This window comes from Natator depressus, chromosome 2 (assembly GCF_965152275.1).
Source record: "Natator depressus isolate rNatDep1 chromosome 2, rNatDep2.hap1, whole genome shotgun sequence".
NCBI lineage: Eukaryota > Metazoa > Chordata > Testudines > Cheloniidae > Natator > Natator depressus.
The window spans coordinates 598,354-614,398 of record NC_134235.1 but is presented as its reverse complement, the minus strand read 5'-3'; the positions used below and the strand labels follow the sequence as shown (position 1 = coordinate 614,398).

The 16,045-nt window shown below is 52.8% G+C and overlaps 1 protein-coding gene across 17 annotated transcripts in view; it reads left to right on the top strand.

The window, feature by feature from the left end:
• The window catches only part of SCRIB (scribble planar cell polarity protein), a 232,708-nt gene that overhangs the window by 93,937 nt on the left and 122,726 nt on the right, over positions 1–16,045 (top strand). For all 17 annotated transcript variants that reach the window (XM_074943613.1, XM_074943609.1, XM_074943619.1 and 14 more), the window contains exons 21-25: positions 660–917; positions 1,176–1,286; positions 3,915–4,091; positions 4,779–4,895; positions 8,363–8,551. In XM_074943613.1, coding sequence (XP_074799714.1) covers positions 660–917; positions 1,176–1,286; positions 3,915–4,091; positions 4,779–4,895; positions 8,363–8,551 — 852 coding nt within the window. The remainder of the gene's footprint in view (positions 1–659; positions 918–1,175; positions 1,287–3,914; positions 4,092–4,778; positions 4,896–8,362; positions 8,552–16,045) is intronic.

Below are 16,045 nucleotides of genomic sequence, written 5' to 3'. Positions count from 1 at the left end.
GTGCTTCAGAACTACTGTGTCCACAAGAATAATAACTGAAGAGTTTATTGCTTGAGCAATAATTTTCCTTCTGAATGTGCAGTCTCCTGTCAGGAAGCGTCTCTCCAGCCTCTTCCCACGCTCGGATCTTCCTGGCCCTCATTCCTGTAGTGCGGCCCCTTGAGCCTGGCAGTTGTGATCTTGCAGGAAAGCTGGGGTGTGGGAGTCTGTGCAGAGCCAGTGCAGGGTGAGGCGCAGTTTCTTGGGTACTTATTAAACCGGAGCAGAGCTGTGGGGATGGCTAGCTTGTGTGATGGGACTCCAGGAAGCTGGGTCTTGGTGCTTAGCCAGTGTGCTCTCCTGATACATTGCTGAGGCACTGGCTGCTACTCTGGGCTCTGCCATGTAAAGTGGTGGGAGGGGGCATTGATGGGCAGCTAGATGGCTGGCTAGAAGAGGGGTTATGGCCCAGTGGGATATTGGCAGCTACTCAGGGCTCAGCCATCTAGGGAAGGGTAGTGTTGGTGAGGCACATGGTGGTTTGGCTCCGGACAGGGGAGGACAGGGTGCTGGACAGATCTCCCAGTGGGATGGTGTCCCATGTGACCCTCAGCAAGGTGCCTGGCAGGGCAGGGTGTACTGGGGTGATGTGCTGACACTGGGTTTGCGGGTTGTTCTAGATCAATGGGGTAGACATGACAGAAGCCAGGCATGATCAGGCAGTAGCGCTGCTTACCGCATCCTCCCCCACCATCGCGCTGCTGGTAGAGAGAGAGGGTGCACAGCAGCTCAGCGAGGGAGACTCACCAGTGGTGCAGCGAGTGCGCACGCACTCCCCACCACCACCTCCCAGCCATGGGGAGAGCACGCCCGAGGAGACGCCTCTGCTACAAAGGAACCATCTGCCCAAATGCCTGGAGGACCAGTACCCCATCGAGGTAAGGTTGGCTGTTGGGATTTGGGGCTTTGATTGCCCCGGTGCTCTGTTAATTGGACAGGATTGGGGTTCCGAGCTGTCCCTCAAAGGACTGGCCACCATGTTGTCGGGCTGTTGGGAAAGGGCTGGGTCTCCCACGTGTTGAGAATCTCCTTCACGCTCATTCCCAAGCAGAGTGTCTGGGGGGAATTTTCTAGGCACAGTCGCTGCTTGGTACTCCTTGCCCTCTCCCTGGCTGTATGCTCTTTGTTCCCTGCAGGAGATCTGTCTGGTCAAAGCTGGGGGGCCCCTGGGGCTCAGCATTGTTGGAGGCAGTGACCATTCGAGCCACCCGTTTGGGATTCATGAACCAGGTGTCTTTATCTCAAAGGTAGGGACCCATGTGGGCAGCCCAGGCTGGGCATGTCTGAGGGAATGTGGCCATTGGGGATGGAGTCTCTAGAACAAGGAGAATGGAGGATGGAAATGCCTCAAGGAAGCTTGGGGGTGGGGGAGGAGGAAGGGATGGAACCAACTTGTTTTGAGGCATGAGGGTTTGTGTGTGGAAACTTTTGATTCCCTTAGCTGCTTCTCCATGGAGGTGTCACAAGACCTTGGATCAGCGGGGCAGTGGGAGGAGTCTGTGGGGAGGGTGTCACGGGGTGTTTAGCAGCTCAGGGGGCAGTGGCAGGAGTCTGTGGGGAGGGTGTCACGGGGTGGTTAGGAGCTCAGGGGCAGTGGCATGAGTATGTGGGGAGGGTGTCACGGGGTGTTTAGGAGCTCAGGGGGCAGTGGCAGGAGTCTGTGGGGAGGGTGTCACGGGGTGTTTAGCAGCTCAGGAGCAGTGGGAGGAGTCTGTGGGGAGGGTGTCACGGGGTGGTTAGGAGCTCAGGGGCAGTGGCAGGAGTCTGTGGGGAGGGTGTCACGGGGTGTTTAGCAGCTCAGGAGCAGTGGGAGGAGTCTGTGGGGAGGGTGTCACGGGGTGTTCAGCAGCTCAGGGGCAGTGGGAGGAGTCTGTGGGGAGGGTGTCACGGGGTGTTTAGCAGCTCAGGGGCAGTGGGAGGAGTCTGGGGAGGGTGTCACGGGGTAGTTAGGAGCTCAGGGGGCAGTGGGAGGAGTCTGTGGGGAGGGTGTCACGGGGTGGTTAGGAGCTCAGGGGCAGTGGCAGGAGTCTGTGGGGAGGGTGTCACGGGGTGTTTAGGAGCTCAGGGGCAGTGGGAGGAGTCTGTGGGGAGGGTGCCACGGGGTGTTCAGCAGCTCAGGGGCAGTGGCAGGAGTCTGTGGGGAGGGTGTCACGGGGTATTTAGCAGCTCAGGGGGCAGTGGGAGGAGTCTGTGGGGAGGGTGTCACGGGGCGTTTAGCAGCTCAGGGGCAGTGGGAGGAGTCTGTGGGGAGGGTGTCACGGGGTGGTTAGGAGCTCAGGGGCAGTGGGAGGAGTCTGTGGGGAGGGTGCCACGGGGTGTTTAGCAGCTCAGGAGCAGTGGGAGGAGTCTGTGGGGAGGGTGTCACGGGGTGTTTAGCAGCTCAGGGGCAGTGGCAGGAGTCTGTGGGGAGGGTGTCACGGGGTGTTTAGGAGCTCAGGGGCAGTGGCAGGAGTCTGTGGGGAGGGTGTCACGGGGTGTTTAGGAGCTCAGGGGCAGTGGGAGGAGTCTGTGGGGAGGGTGCCACGGGGTGTTTAGCAGCTCAGGAGCAGTGGGAGGAATCTGTGGGGAGGGTGTCACGGGGTGGTTAGGAGCTCAGGGGGCAGTGGGAGGAGTCTGTGGGGAGGGTGTCACGGGGTGTTTAGCAGCTCAGGAGCAGTGGGAGGAGTCTGTGGGGAGGGTGTCACGGGGTGGTTAGGAGCTCAGGGGGCAGTGGGAGGAGTCTGTGGAGAGGGTGTCACGGGGCGTTTAGCAGCTCAGGGGCAGTGGGAGGAGTCTGTGGGGAGGGTGCCACGGGGTGTTTAGCAGCTCAGGGGCAGTGGCAGGAGTCTGTGGGGAGGGTGTCACGGGGTGGTTAGGAGCTCAGGGGGCAGTGGGAGGAGTCTGTGGGGAGGGTGTCACGGGGTGGTTAGGAGCTCAGGGGCAGTGGCAGGAGTCTGTGGGGAGGGTGTCACGGGGTGGTTAGGAGCTCAGGGGGCAGTGGGAGGAGTCTGTGGGGAGGGTGTCACGGGGCGTTTAGCAGCTCAGGGGCAGTGGGAGGAGTCTGTGGGGAGGGTGTCACGGGGTGTTTAGCAGCTCAGGGGCAGTGGGAGGAGTCTGGGGAGGGTGTCACGGGGTAGTTAGGAGCTCAGGGGGCAGTGGGAGGAGTCTGTGGGGAGGGTGTCACGGGGTGTTTAGCAGCTCAGGGGCAGTGGGAGGAGTCTGTGGGGAGGGTGTCACGGGGTGTTTAGGAGCTCAGGGGGCAGTGGGAGGAGTCTGTGGGGAGGGTGTCACGGGGTGTTTAGGAGCTCGGGGCAGTGGGAGGAGTCTGTGGGGAGGGTGTCACGGGGTGTTTAGGAGCTCAGGGGGCAGTGGGAGGAGTCTGTGGGGAGGGTGTCACGGGGTGTTTAGGAGCTCAGGGGCAGTGGGAGGAGTCTGTGGGGAGGGTGTCACGGGGTAGTTAGGAGCTCAGGGGGCAGTGGGAGGAGTCTGTGGGGAGGGTGTCACGGGGTGTTTAGCAGCTCAGGGGCAGTGGGAGGAGTCTGTGGGGAGGGTGTCACGGGGTGTTTAGGAGCTCAGGGGGCAGTGGGAGGAGTCTGTGGGGAGGGTGTCACGGGGTGTTTAGGAGCTCAGGGGCAGTGGCAGGAGTCTGTGGGGAGGGTGCCACGGGGTGGTTAGCAGCTCAGGGGCAGTGGGAGGAGTCTGTGGGGAGGGTTGGAAGCTCAGGAGGGCAGAGGGAGGAGTCCATTGGGGTTTCCTAGGGAAGCTCTGCCACTCATCTCCCTGCTGGGTAGGGTCTGCTCTGGGTGTGTATGGCTACATCAGCAGCTCTGCTAGGAGGTGGATATCTGCTCCCATCAGAGTCCCTTTCCAGCCTTAACACCAGTGGCTCTCTGCAGGTCATTCCCCATGGGCTGGCATCCCGCAGTGGCCTGCGAGTAGGGGACAGGATCCTGGAGGTGAATACTATTGACCTGCGCCATGCTACCCACCAGGAGGCTGTGAACGCCCTGCTGTCCAGTACACAGGAGCTGAGCATGTTGGTGCGACGAGATCCTCCGCCACCTGGCATGCAGGTAGGTTCTGCGAGGGGAGAGGAGCCCAATTGGGAGCAGCAGCCCTGGTCTGGGCACAGCCTGGCAGCTCTATTGACAAAAGCACTTGTAGGAAAATTCATGGACACTGCCCTGGGATCTCCCCCTTAGGAAATGCAGTAAGTGAAGTGGGAAAAGCTGAGGAGGAGCAGATCTTCCTTGTATTCAGGTTAAATGACCCTGCTCCTCAGCGGAGACGGTTTGAGTGGGGCTCCTGTCCTTGCTCCCCAGGTGGCTCAGTCCTCAGGCAGGCAGTCCCTGCTCTATCTGAGCTTAGATGGAAGGCTGGATCAGAGGTGCAGCTCTGCAGCTTGATGAAGTTTCCCCTCTCTCCTGGTAGCAGGAGCCAGTCTCAGATGAGCAGGCAGGTACCCAGCCTGGGACTGGCAGGGGTTCATCTTTACACTCAGCAGTCACTGTGGCTGGAGGCTGGATCGGGTTCACCCCTCTTAGACCCTGAACTGGGAGCAGAATACAGGAAAGGAGAGCCAAAGCAAACTCATCAGGCTAAAGAAGGTGGAAGCCACAGAGCTGGCCCTTTCCGGGCTATTCTGTGCATGGTCTGTTACCAGCACCAACACTCCCCTCCACCCCCAATCAGAGTCTGTCAGCCACATTTCCAGCCCAAACTAAATCAAATTAGAGACAGAGACCTTTTTGTGTCCACAGGAAATCTGCATTGAGAAGGCTCCTGGAGAAAAGCTGGGCATCAGCATTCGGGGGGGAGCGAAAGGCCACGCTGGGAACCCCTTTGACCCCACCGATGAGGGCATTTTCATCTCCAAGGTACCAGACTCAGGGTGCCCTTCACAGAGCAGGGGCAGCTAGGCAGGAAGCAGAAAGGAATTCCTGTGGGAAATCAGCCCTCCTCCCAGTTCCCATGTGGTCTCCCTGTTTGATCTCACTTCTCCCCATGTAAACATGCATGCACGTTCCTTCCCGTTAGACCCCACACAGTGTGCTTAAGTTCCCCCCAAGTCTCCACCTCCCATGGAATGTCTGTGCTCATTCGCTTTCCTTACCAGTCATTCTCCCTGCTCTGAGGGATGGCATGTGAGTGCTCTCCCCCCTCCCCTGAGGAATTGTGCAAACATTTTCCTGCTCTCCCCATGAGGAATGGCATGTGAATCATATTCTTTTCAAAAAGAAAAGGAGTACTTGTGGCACCTTAGAGACTAACAAATTTATTTGAGCATAAACTTTCGTGAGCTACAGCTCACTTCATCAGATGCATACTGTGGAAAATACAGTAGGGAGATTTATGTACACAGAGAACATGAAAAAATGGGTGTTTATCATGCACACTGTAAGGAGAGTGATCACTAAAGATGAGCTATTACCAGCAGGAGAGTGGCAGGGGGGAAGAAAACCTTTTGTAGTGATAATCAAGGTGGGCCATTTCCAGCAGTTAACAAGAACCTCTGAGGAACAGTGGTGGGTGGGTGGGTGGGATTAAACAAGGGGAAATAATTTTACTTTGTGTAATGACTCAACCACTCCCAGTCTCTATTCAAGCCTAAGTTAATTGTATCCAATTTGCAAATTAATTCCAATTCAGCAGTCTCTCATTGGAGTCTGTTTTTCGAGTGACCAAAGAGATTGAAGTGTTCTCTGACTGGTTTTTGAATGTTATAATTCTTGACATCTGGTTTGTGTCCATTTATTCTTTTACGTAGAGACTGTCCAGTTTAGCCAATGTACATGGCAAAGGGGCATTGCTGGCACATGATGGCATATATCACATTGGTAGATGCACAGGTGAATGAGCCTCTGATAGTGTGGCTGATGTTATTAGGCCCTGTGATGGTGTCCCCTGAATAGATATGTGGGCACAGTTGGCAGCGGGCTTTGTTGCAAGGATAGGTTCCTGGGTTAGTGGTTCTGTTGTGTGGTTGCTGGTGAGTATTTGCTTCAGGTTGGGGGGCTGTCTGTAAGCAAGGACTGGCCTGTCTCCCAAGGTCTGTGAGAGTGATGGGTCATCCTTCAGGATAGGTTGTAGATCCTTGATGATGCGCAGGAGAGGTTTTAGTTGGGGGCTGAAGGTGATGACTAGTGGCGTTCTGTTATTTTCTTTGCTGGGCCTGTCCTGTAGTAGGTGACTTCTGGGTACTCTTCTGGCTCTGTCAATCTGTTTCTTCACTACAGCAGGTGGGTATTGTAGTTGTAAGAACGCTTGATAGAGATCTTGTAGGTGTTTGTCTTTGTCTGAGGGGTTGGAGCAAATGCGGTTGTATCGCAGAGCTTGGCTGTAGACAATGGATCGTGTGGTGTGATCTGGGTGAAAGCTGGAGGCATGTAGGTAGGAATAGCGGTCAGTAGGTTTCCGGTATAGGGTGGTGTTTATGTGACCATCGCTTATTAGCACCGTAGTGTCCAGGAAGTGGATCTCTTGTGTGGTCTGGTCCAGGCTGAGATTGATGGTGGGATGGAAATTGTTGAAATCATGGTGGAATTCCTCAAGGGCTTCTTTTCCATGGGTCCAGATGATGAAGATGTCATCCATGTAGCGCAAGTAGAGTAGGGGCATAAGGGGACGAGAGCTGAGGAACCGTTGTTGTAAGTCAGCCATAAAAATGTTGGCATACTGTGGGGCCATGCGGGTACCCATAGCAGTGCCGCTGATTTGAAGGTATACATTGTCTCCAAATGTGAAATAGTTATGGGTGAGGACAAAGTCACAAAGTTCAGCCACCAGGTTTGCTGTGACATTATCGGAGATACTGTTCCTGACGGCTTGTAGTCCATCTTTGTGTGGAATGTTGGTGTGGAGGGCTTCTACATCCATAGTGGCCAGGATGGTGTTTTCAGGAAGATCACCGATGGACTGTAGTTTCCTCAGGAAGTCAGTGGTGTCTCGAAGATAGCTGGGAGTGCTGGTAGCATAGGGCCTGAGGAGGGAGTCTACATAGCCAGACAATCCTGCTGTCAGGGTGCCAATACCTGAAATGATGGGGCACTCAGGATTTCCAGGTCTTGGATAGCAGATAGAATACCGCTGGTCGGGGTTCCAGGGGTGTGTCTGTGCGGATTTGATCTTGTGCTTTTTCAGGGAGTTTCTTGAGCAGATGGTATAGTTTCTTTTGATAACCCTCAGCGGGATCAGAGGGTAATGGCTTGTAGAAAGTGGTGTTGGAGAGCTGCCGAGCAGCCTCTTGTTCATATTTTGACCTATTCATGATGACGACAGCACCTCCTTTGTCAGCCTTTTTGATTATGATGTCAGAGTTGTTTCTGAGGCTGTGGATGGCATTGTGTTCTGCATGGCTGAGGTTATGGGGCAACTGATGCTGCTTTTCCACAATTTCAGCCTGTGCACGTCGGCGGAAGTACTCTATGTAGAAATCCAGTCTGTTGTTTCGACCTTCAGGAGGAGTCCATCCAGAATCCTTCAAAAACAGACTCCAACGAGAGACTGCTGAATTGGAATTAATTTGCAAACTGGATACAATTAACTTAGGCTTGAATAAGACTGGGAGTGGATGTGTCATTACACAAAGTAAAACTATTTCCCCATGTGTATTCCCCTCCCCACCCCCCCCCGATCACTCTTGCTACAGTCTGTATGGTAACACCCATTGTCTCATGTTCTCTGTGTATATAAAATCTCCCCACTGTATTTTCCACTATATGCATCCGATGAAGTGAGCTGTAGCTCACGAAAGCTTATGCTCAAATAATAAGGTTCCACAAGAACTCCTTTTCTTTTTGCGGATACAGACTAACACGACCGCTGCTCTGAAACCTGTCTTCTTTTCACACACTTCCCCCACCGTGCCAAGGAGTTATGGGTGAGCGCTCCCCACCCCCCTGCGTGCTGAGGAGTTGTGGGCAAGCACTCCCCCCGCCATCACGGGCAGGCACTCCCTGAATTCCCGCCATTCTGCTGTCACACATGAGCCCCTCCCCCCCGCCATGCCGAGGAGTCACACATGTATGTGCTCTCCAAGAAAACATGTGCGATCCCTCTTCCTGCCCGCTCCCCGCCCCAGGAATGGCATGCAATCACTCTCTTTTCCCATTCTCCCCAAGGAATTGCCTGAGTGCTGTCGTTTCCCAACCCCCGACAAATGTCTCTTGTGCTCATTCTCCGTTCCCTTCCCCCCTGCATAAACACATGGGCACCCGCTTTCCCTCCTGCCTGCATGCAGTGTCCTCTCTTCCTTGCACTGACCCTCACACTCCCTTCCCTCCCCTGACTCCCTGCGCATTCTTCTTGTCCCCCTACCCATTCTCAGCCCTCTTGTTCCTTCCAGGTGAGCTCCTCTGGGGCTGCTGCCAGGGATGGCCGGCTGAAGGTGGGGCTGCGGATCCTGGAGGTGAATCACCAGAGCCTGCTGGGAATGACGCACACAGAGGCAGTGCAGATCCTACGCAGTGTGGGTGACAAGCTCCTTGTGCTTGTGTGTGATGGCTTTGACCCCAAAGCCGCAGCTGCCATTGAGGTGAGAGCCTGGCGGGGGGGGGGTAAGGCCAGCGCCAGGAGGAGCCCTGTGGCGGACAGGTTCCTCCATAAAAACACTGTCTTCATGTGTGTATGGAGTGACCCTCACAACTGCCACAAAGTGACACCCCACCCCAGGCTGACACCTACAGTGCAGTGAGTCCTTACGTTGGCACCCTCAGAGGGCAGAGATAAGGTGTCTGGGATGCTGTGTGGGGAATGTTGCCTGAAACAAGCATTTCTTGTGTTTCTACACTTTCATGTCAAATTTTTGAAATCCCGCCTTCCAGAAGGGCACGAAGAGCAGAAAGCCCTGCTAGGCAGCAGCAACCCTGAACCCATCGGAACCCACTTCTCATGAGTGGTGCAGTGCAGGCAGGGCTGGAGGGGGATTTAAAGCAGGACAGGGTAGGGACCTTACACACCAGTTTGGGGAAGGTGTTCTGTGCCTACAGGGCAGCATGAATGAAGATCCACGTCTGTGAGAGAAGCTGGCAACAGTCAGTGGGGTCTGCATTGCTCATGAAGTTGAGGAGTCAGGGACAACATGATTCAAGACAAGAGTAGACAAGTATGGAGGGACAGTGGTGAAGGTGATATATGGGAGCCAGGGGAGGGATTCATCAAGGGTGTGAGGTGGTCAGAGCAACAGGCAAAGATGATTTTATCAGCTGAGTTTTGTAAGGACTGGAGAGGGGTGGTGGATGTGAAGGAGGCTGCAGCGATGAAGATGGGAGTATTCGCTTCATGGACAGGAAGAGAGGGTTGGATCTCAGAGATGTTTTGGTGGACAAAGGGGAAAGATTTGATCTTGGCCCGACCATGAGGAGCTAGAGAGAGGGCAGAACCAAAGCTGCCCCCACTTCGCAGGCCTGAGTATCAGGGAGGCTGGTGGCACTGTGCACAGTGACAGTGAAGGTGTGGAGAGGGAAGATCTGGGAGGGAAGATCAGGAACTCCTGTTGGGCCATGTTGAGACATCCAGGAGGAGATATGAGATGGGCTGAAAGCAGATGGAGAGAGACCAGTGGAGAGGCAGATTTATGAATCATCACTTCCCATCTAATCTTGGAGTCAGAACAGTTGTAACAACCAGCACTGGTCTCCACAGATGGGGCCTTTCCTCCCAAGTGACTGAGTGACATGGGGAATGGGCCAAGAGTGAAAAAGGCGCATGAATTGATTGGGATGGAAGAGAGGGAAGAGCTGCACTGACAGTACCATGGCAATGGCATACATGAGCAGACAGGGCCGCAAAGACACCAGTACTACACCAGGAGGCTAGATCATTGCCCTGCTTGCAATCGATTTGGGTCTGGTGTATCAGGGGAAGGTGAATTTGGTGTTTAAGTGGCTCAGCAAAGCCAGGGTTAGCACCAGGGAAGCAGTGACTTACAGCCTCCCCTGGATCTTTGGAGTCTCAACCCTCCACGTGTTTTTCAAACAGTAAGAGATAAAGGCTTTTGGCCAGGCAGCACCATCTGGAATCAGCAATAAGAACTGTCCCAGACACGTTCCCAGAGCTGCAGTTGGTCTCTCTCCCAGACCATGCCTGGCCAGGACAATGGAGAAGATGCAGAACAAAGCATGCTGACAATGGCTGACCTCACTGGCCACAGAATCTGTGAGGGTCTGACCCAGTCCAGATGCAGACTACACCCCAAGGAATGCTGCCTCAGGCAGAGATCTGACATACATGCCAGTAGCCACCCAAACCTCAGCCCGCTGGATCTGAGGTCCCTAGAATCCTGTCACTGACATGCTTGTGCTTTCCAGGAAGAAATCAATCAGTTCCACATGTCCTGCAAGCACATTCAGCAGTTACTACAAAACAGCTAATCTGTGGGCCTTGAAAAGCACATTTCTCTCTATCTAGGCACTTTGATTGGCTCCATTGCCATAGTATGTCTGCATCTCACAGATCTGTTCTGACACCCTTAGAGACGGAGAGCTGAGACATGAAGTCGGGGGAGTGACCTGCCCAAGGTGACACAGAGTATGGTAGACCTGGAGAGTGAACCCAGGCTTTCTGCTTCCCAGTACAGGGCCTTATCCATTAGGCCATCCTTCCTTGTGGCTAGTATAAGTGTGATGATCTGTAAAAAGCCTCAGCCATTTGCTAGCCACTGACACATGATGAGATTCTGAGGATAGCATCATTGATAAAGCCCCCTTTCAGCCATTTGATCGGTACCTGGAGCCTGAACTGTGTTCCCCCGACACAGACAAGAGCTATGTTCCAGCTGCTGAAGTGAGCACTGCTGTAGTTTTTCATGGTCAAGGTCTGAGGCTGGAAAAAGGAGTTTTACCTATGGTGCCTCAGTACTGCACTTTCCATTGGGATGAGGTGGTCCTCAGAACCAACCCAGCGTTCATTCTTAGGGTAACCCTCTCCGACAGAGCACAAGAGAGGCTTCTTCTTTGAGTAATGCAGCCATGCATTCCACTTACGTGTGGACACACCCAGCGCACCGCAGCCAAACAGTTTTGCTCTCCAGGATGCCTCATGGCCATATCCCTTCCCCGACTATATGAGGTGGCGTCCCTCAGTTCCTTCTTGCCACACTTGCCTTCTCTGCAGAGCCTACAGAGTCATCCCGTCTCGGCCCGTCAGCCCTGGAAAAGGATCTGGCTCTGGCTCAGTTGATGGCCTTGTCTTTGTCTCCAGATGATTCCCATGCTGCTGGGCTTTTCCTCCCCTTCAGTACCACGGGGTTTCAAAGTGTACCAAGTTCTTTTGCAATGCTTAGCTGCTTCCCTAGGTAACCAAGAGGAGTTCTTGCAGAACACCCACAAATGAGTGGATATCCTGCAACTGTCTGCCCCTGGGAGAGTCACCCTCCCTATTAATGATACGCTCCTTGGACCTGGTAAAGCCCTCCGAAGCATACTGGCTTCAGTACCATCTAAGTGGCTAAGTGCATGGAAAAGTGCTACTTCCTTCCTGTGCAGGTATTTGAGGGATTTTACTCCCATCCAGCCCCAAATTCTCTGGTTGTAACTACGGTGAACAGAGCCCGGCAGGGCAGGGTTAAGTCCATCCCCAAGGATAGGGACTCTAAATGATCGGACGTCCTGGGCAGGAAGATTTATACCTCATCTGCCTTACAGATGCTAATTGCTAATTAGCAAGACTTGATGTCCAACTACGATTTTATGAACTGGACATCTGTGTCGAAATTCGCAGACCATCTGCCTGAGGCTTTGCAAGAGTAATTTCGGGCATTTGTCACCAAAGGCTGCTTAGTGGCTAAGGCATCCTTGCAGTCCACCAGAGACGTTGTGGACACCTTGGCCAGGGTGATGGCCTACGTGGTCACCATTAGCCGGGCTTCCTGGCTGCAGAATTCAAGTATTGTCCCCAGTGTCCAGCAAGCCATTGAGGATTTGCCCTTTGGCCTACTGCTGTTCTCAGACAAGACAGTTGAGATGCTGCACTTCTTCAGGGACTCCAGGGCTATCCTGCAGGTGCACCACTGTGATATTCAAGAGCAACACCAGCAGCCGTATTGTCCCCAGCATCTGTTTGGCCAGCCCTCCCCTCTTCCAAGACAACGGGGCTACCCCATAAAGGGGAAGAGATCCCACAGGATGAAGCAGTTGGGCTTGGGATTTGGCCAGTCCACATGCCCTCCCCTGGTGCCCTCCAATTGCTCATTTTGACTCCTTGGTCCAGAGCACTGTTCCAATCGTTGCTCCTCTCTCCCTATTCCCCCTCTTTGGGGTCACAATGCTTGAGGCTCTATCACCAACAGCTGATTCCTAAGCACCATCAGATCAGGCTATGACATCCTGTTTCTCTCCACAGCTTCTCCCCACCCTCCGTCCCTATCTCTCTTCAGGGACTCCTCTCATGAGATACTGCTCCTTGAGGAAGTCTGCTCTATGCTGGCCCTGGTAGCATCCGAGGAACTTCCGCCAGAACACCAGGGTCATGGTTTCTACTTCCAGTACTTTCTGGTGCCCAAAGCCACAGGAGGGGTAAGACCCATCCTCAACCTTCGTGGGCTCAGCAAATATATCAGGTGCATGAGATTCCGAATAGTTACTCTATTGACTGTCCTCGCTGCGTTGTCTCAGAATGACTGGTTTGCTGCTCTGGCCATTCAGGATGCCTCCTTTCACCACAGACAGTTCCTTCAATTTGTCGTGACGGAGCACCATTTTCAGTACACAGCCCTCCTGTTCAGCCTTCTGCCCTCTGGGTTTTTAACCAAATGCATGGTGGTTGTCATGGCATATCTCAGGAAGAAAGGAATTCACACAATCCTGCATATGGATGACTGGTTACTGAAGGGCAGATCAAGAGAGGAACTTCTTGCTCATGTTGGCACCACACTGCACTTGCTCGACTGTCTTGGTCTCAGGTTAAACACCGCAAAGGGAATGTTGGCTCCCACTCAGAAAATTGAGTTAATTGGGGCCTGTAGTGGTGTCGCAGTCGTCCCTACCAACCCTGGTTTGGAGGGAGGCCACACTGTCTCACTGCGTTGCTGGGATCACAGCCTAGCGTCAGGGGAATTAGCAGAATAGGCTGTAGTGTCTTGGCTTTCATAACAGGGTGGAATCCCAAATAGTCAATGGGCCCTCAGGCAGTCTGTTGACTCTGGCCCTCGGGCGGGGCTGAGCTAATGAGCAGTCTGTAGGCTCAGTCCTCTTAATTGGGCAGGAGAGAGATCACTTGATCATTACCTGTTAGGTTCACTCCCCCTGGGGCACCTGGCATTGGCCACTGTCAGCAGACAGAATACTGGGCTGGATGGACCTTTGGTCTGACCCAGTATGGCCATTCTTATGTTCTAACCCTTAGGCAGGGGAGAGCTAACGAGCAGTCTATAAGCTCTAACCCTTAGGCAGGGGAAAGCTAACAAGCATGCTGTTGTCCTGGCTGTGGCAGGTGACAGACAAACGCAGGCTTCGTAGCCTATGGTGGGGAGGCTGCCGCCCCAAGGGTGGGGTGGTAGGGGGACGCAGGCCCACCTGTCTCCACTATGTCCCAGCCCAGGGCCCTAACAGTGGCGGGGTGTCCCGCCTCTGGGTCAGCGGGGATCCTTCTGCAACACACTGACTGGCTGTTAAGCCACAACACCACCAAACTGAAGTCTGGTTTCTCTGGGCTACTTCCTACCTTAGTCGTCTCTTTTCCAAATTGAAAAGTCCCAGTCTAATTACTCTCTCCTCATCTGGCAACCGTTTCATACCCCTAATAATTTTTGTTGCCCTTTTCTGAACCTTTTCCAATTCCAATATATCTTTTTTGAGATGGGGCGACCACATCTGCATGCATTATTCAAGATGTGGGCATACCATGGATTTATATAGAGGCAATATGATATTTTCTGTCTTACTATGTGTCCCTTTCTTAATGATTCCCAACATCCTGTTAGCATTTTTGACTGCCGCTGCACATGAGTGGATGTTTTCAGAGAACTATCCACAATGACTCCGAGATCTCTTTCTTGAGTGGTAACAGCTAATTTAGACCCCGTCATTTTGTACGTAGAGTTGGGATTATGTTTTTCATTGTGCATTACTTTGCATTTATCAACATTGAATTTCATCTGCCATTTTGTTGCCCAGTCACCTAGTTTTGAGAGATCCTTTTTTTTAGCTCTTCGCAATCTGCCTGGGACTTAAGAGAACTTTGGTGAGGGACCTTGTCAAAGGCTTTCTGAAAATCTAAATACACTGGATCCCCCTTGTCCACATGCTTGTTTACCCCGTCAAAGAATTCTAGTAGATTGGTGAGGCATGATTTCTCTTTACGAAAACTTTGTTGATTCTTCCCCAACAAATTATGTTCATCAATGTGTCTGACAATTTTGTTCTTTACTATAGTTTCAACCAGTTTGCCCAGTACTGAAGTCAAGTTTACCGCCCTGTAATTAGAAAACACCTCTGGAGCCCTTTTTAAAAATTGGCGTCACGTTAGCTATCCTCCAGTCATAGAATCATAGAATCATAGAATATCAGGGTTGGAAGGGACCTCAGGAGGTCATCTAGTCCAACCCCCTGCTCAAAGCAGGACCAATCCCCAATTAAATCATCCCAGCCAGGGCTTTGTCAAGCCTGACCTTAAAAACTTCTAAGGAAGGAGATTCTACCACCTCCCTAGGTAACGCATTCCAGTGTTTCACCACCCTCCTAGTGAAAAAGTTTTTCCTAATATCCAACCTAAACCTCCCCCACTGCAACTTGAGACCATTACTCCTTGTCCTGTCATCTTCTACCACTGAGAATAGTCTAGAACCATCCTCTTTGGAACCACCTCTCAGGTAGTTGAAAGCAGCTATCAAATCCCCCCTCATTCTTCTCTTCTGCAGACTAAACAATCCCAGTTCCCTCAGCCTCTCCTCATAAGTCATGTGTTCCAGACCCCTAATCATTTTTGTTGCCCTTCGCTGGACTCTCTCCAATTTATCCACATCCTTCTTGTAGTGTGGGGCCCAAAACTGGACACAGTACTCCAGATGAGGCCTCACCAATGTTGAATAGAGGGGAACGATCACGTCCCTCGATCTGCTCGCTATGCCCCTACTTATACAGCCCAAAATGCCATTGGCCTTCTTGGCAACAAGGGCACACTGCTGACTCATATCCAGCTTCTCGTCCACTGTAACCCCTAGGTCCTTTTCTGCAGAACTGCTGCCTAGCCATTCGGTCCCTAGTCTGTAGCTGTGCATTGGGTTCTTCCGTCCTAAGTGCAGGACCCTGCACTTATCCTTATTGAACCTCATCAGGTTTCTTTTGGCCCAATCCTCCAATTTGTCTAGGTCCCTCTGTATCCTATCTCTGCCCTCCAACGTATCTACCACTCCTCCCAGTTTAGTATCATCCGCAAATTTGCTAAGAGTGCAATCCACACCATCCTCCAGATCATTTATGAAGATATTGAACAAAACCGGCCCCAGGACCGACCCCTGGGGCACTCCACTTGACACCGGCTGCCAACTAGACATGGAGCCATTGATCACTACCCGTTGAGCCCGACAATCTAGCCAACTTTCTACCCACCTTATAGTACATTCATCCAGCCCATACTTCTTTAACTTGCTGACAAGAATACTGTGGGAGACCGTGTCAAAAGCTTTGCTAAAGTCAAGAAACAATACATCCACTGCTTTCCCTTCATCCACAGAATCAGTAATCTCATCATAGAAGGCGATTAGATTAGTCAGGCATGACCTTCCCTGGGTGAATCCATGCTGACTGTTCCTGATCACTTCCCTCTCTTCTAAATGCTTCAGAATTGATTCCTTGAGGACCTGCTCCATGATTTTTCCGGGGACTAAGGTGAGGCTGACTGGCCTGTAGCTCCCAGGATCCTCCTTCTTCCCTTTTTTAAAGATTGGCACTACATTAGCCTTTTTCCAGTCATCTGGGACTTCCCCCGTTCGCCACGAGTTTTCAAAGATAATGGCCAATGGCTCTGCAATGACATCCGCCAATTCCTTTAGCACTCTCGGATGCAACTCGTCCGGCCCCATGGACTTGTG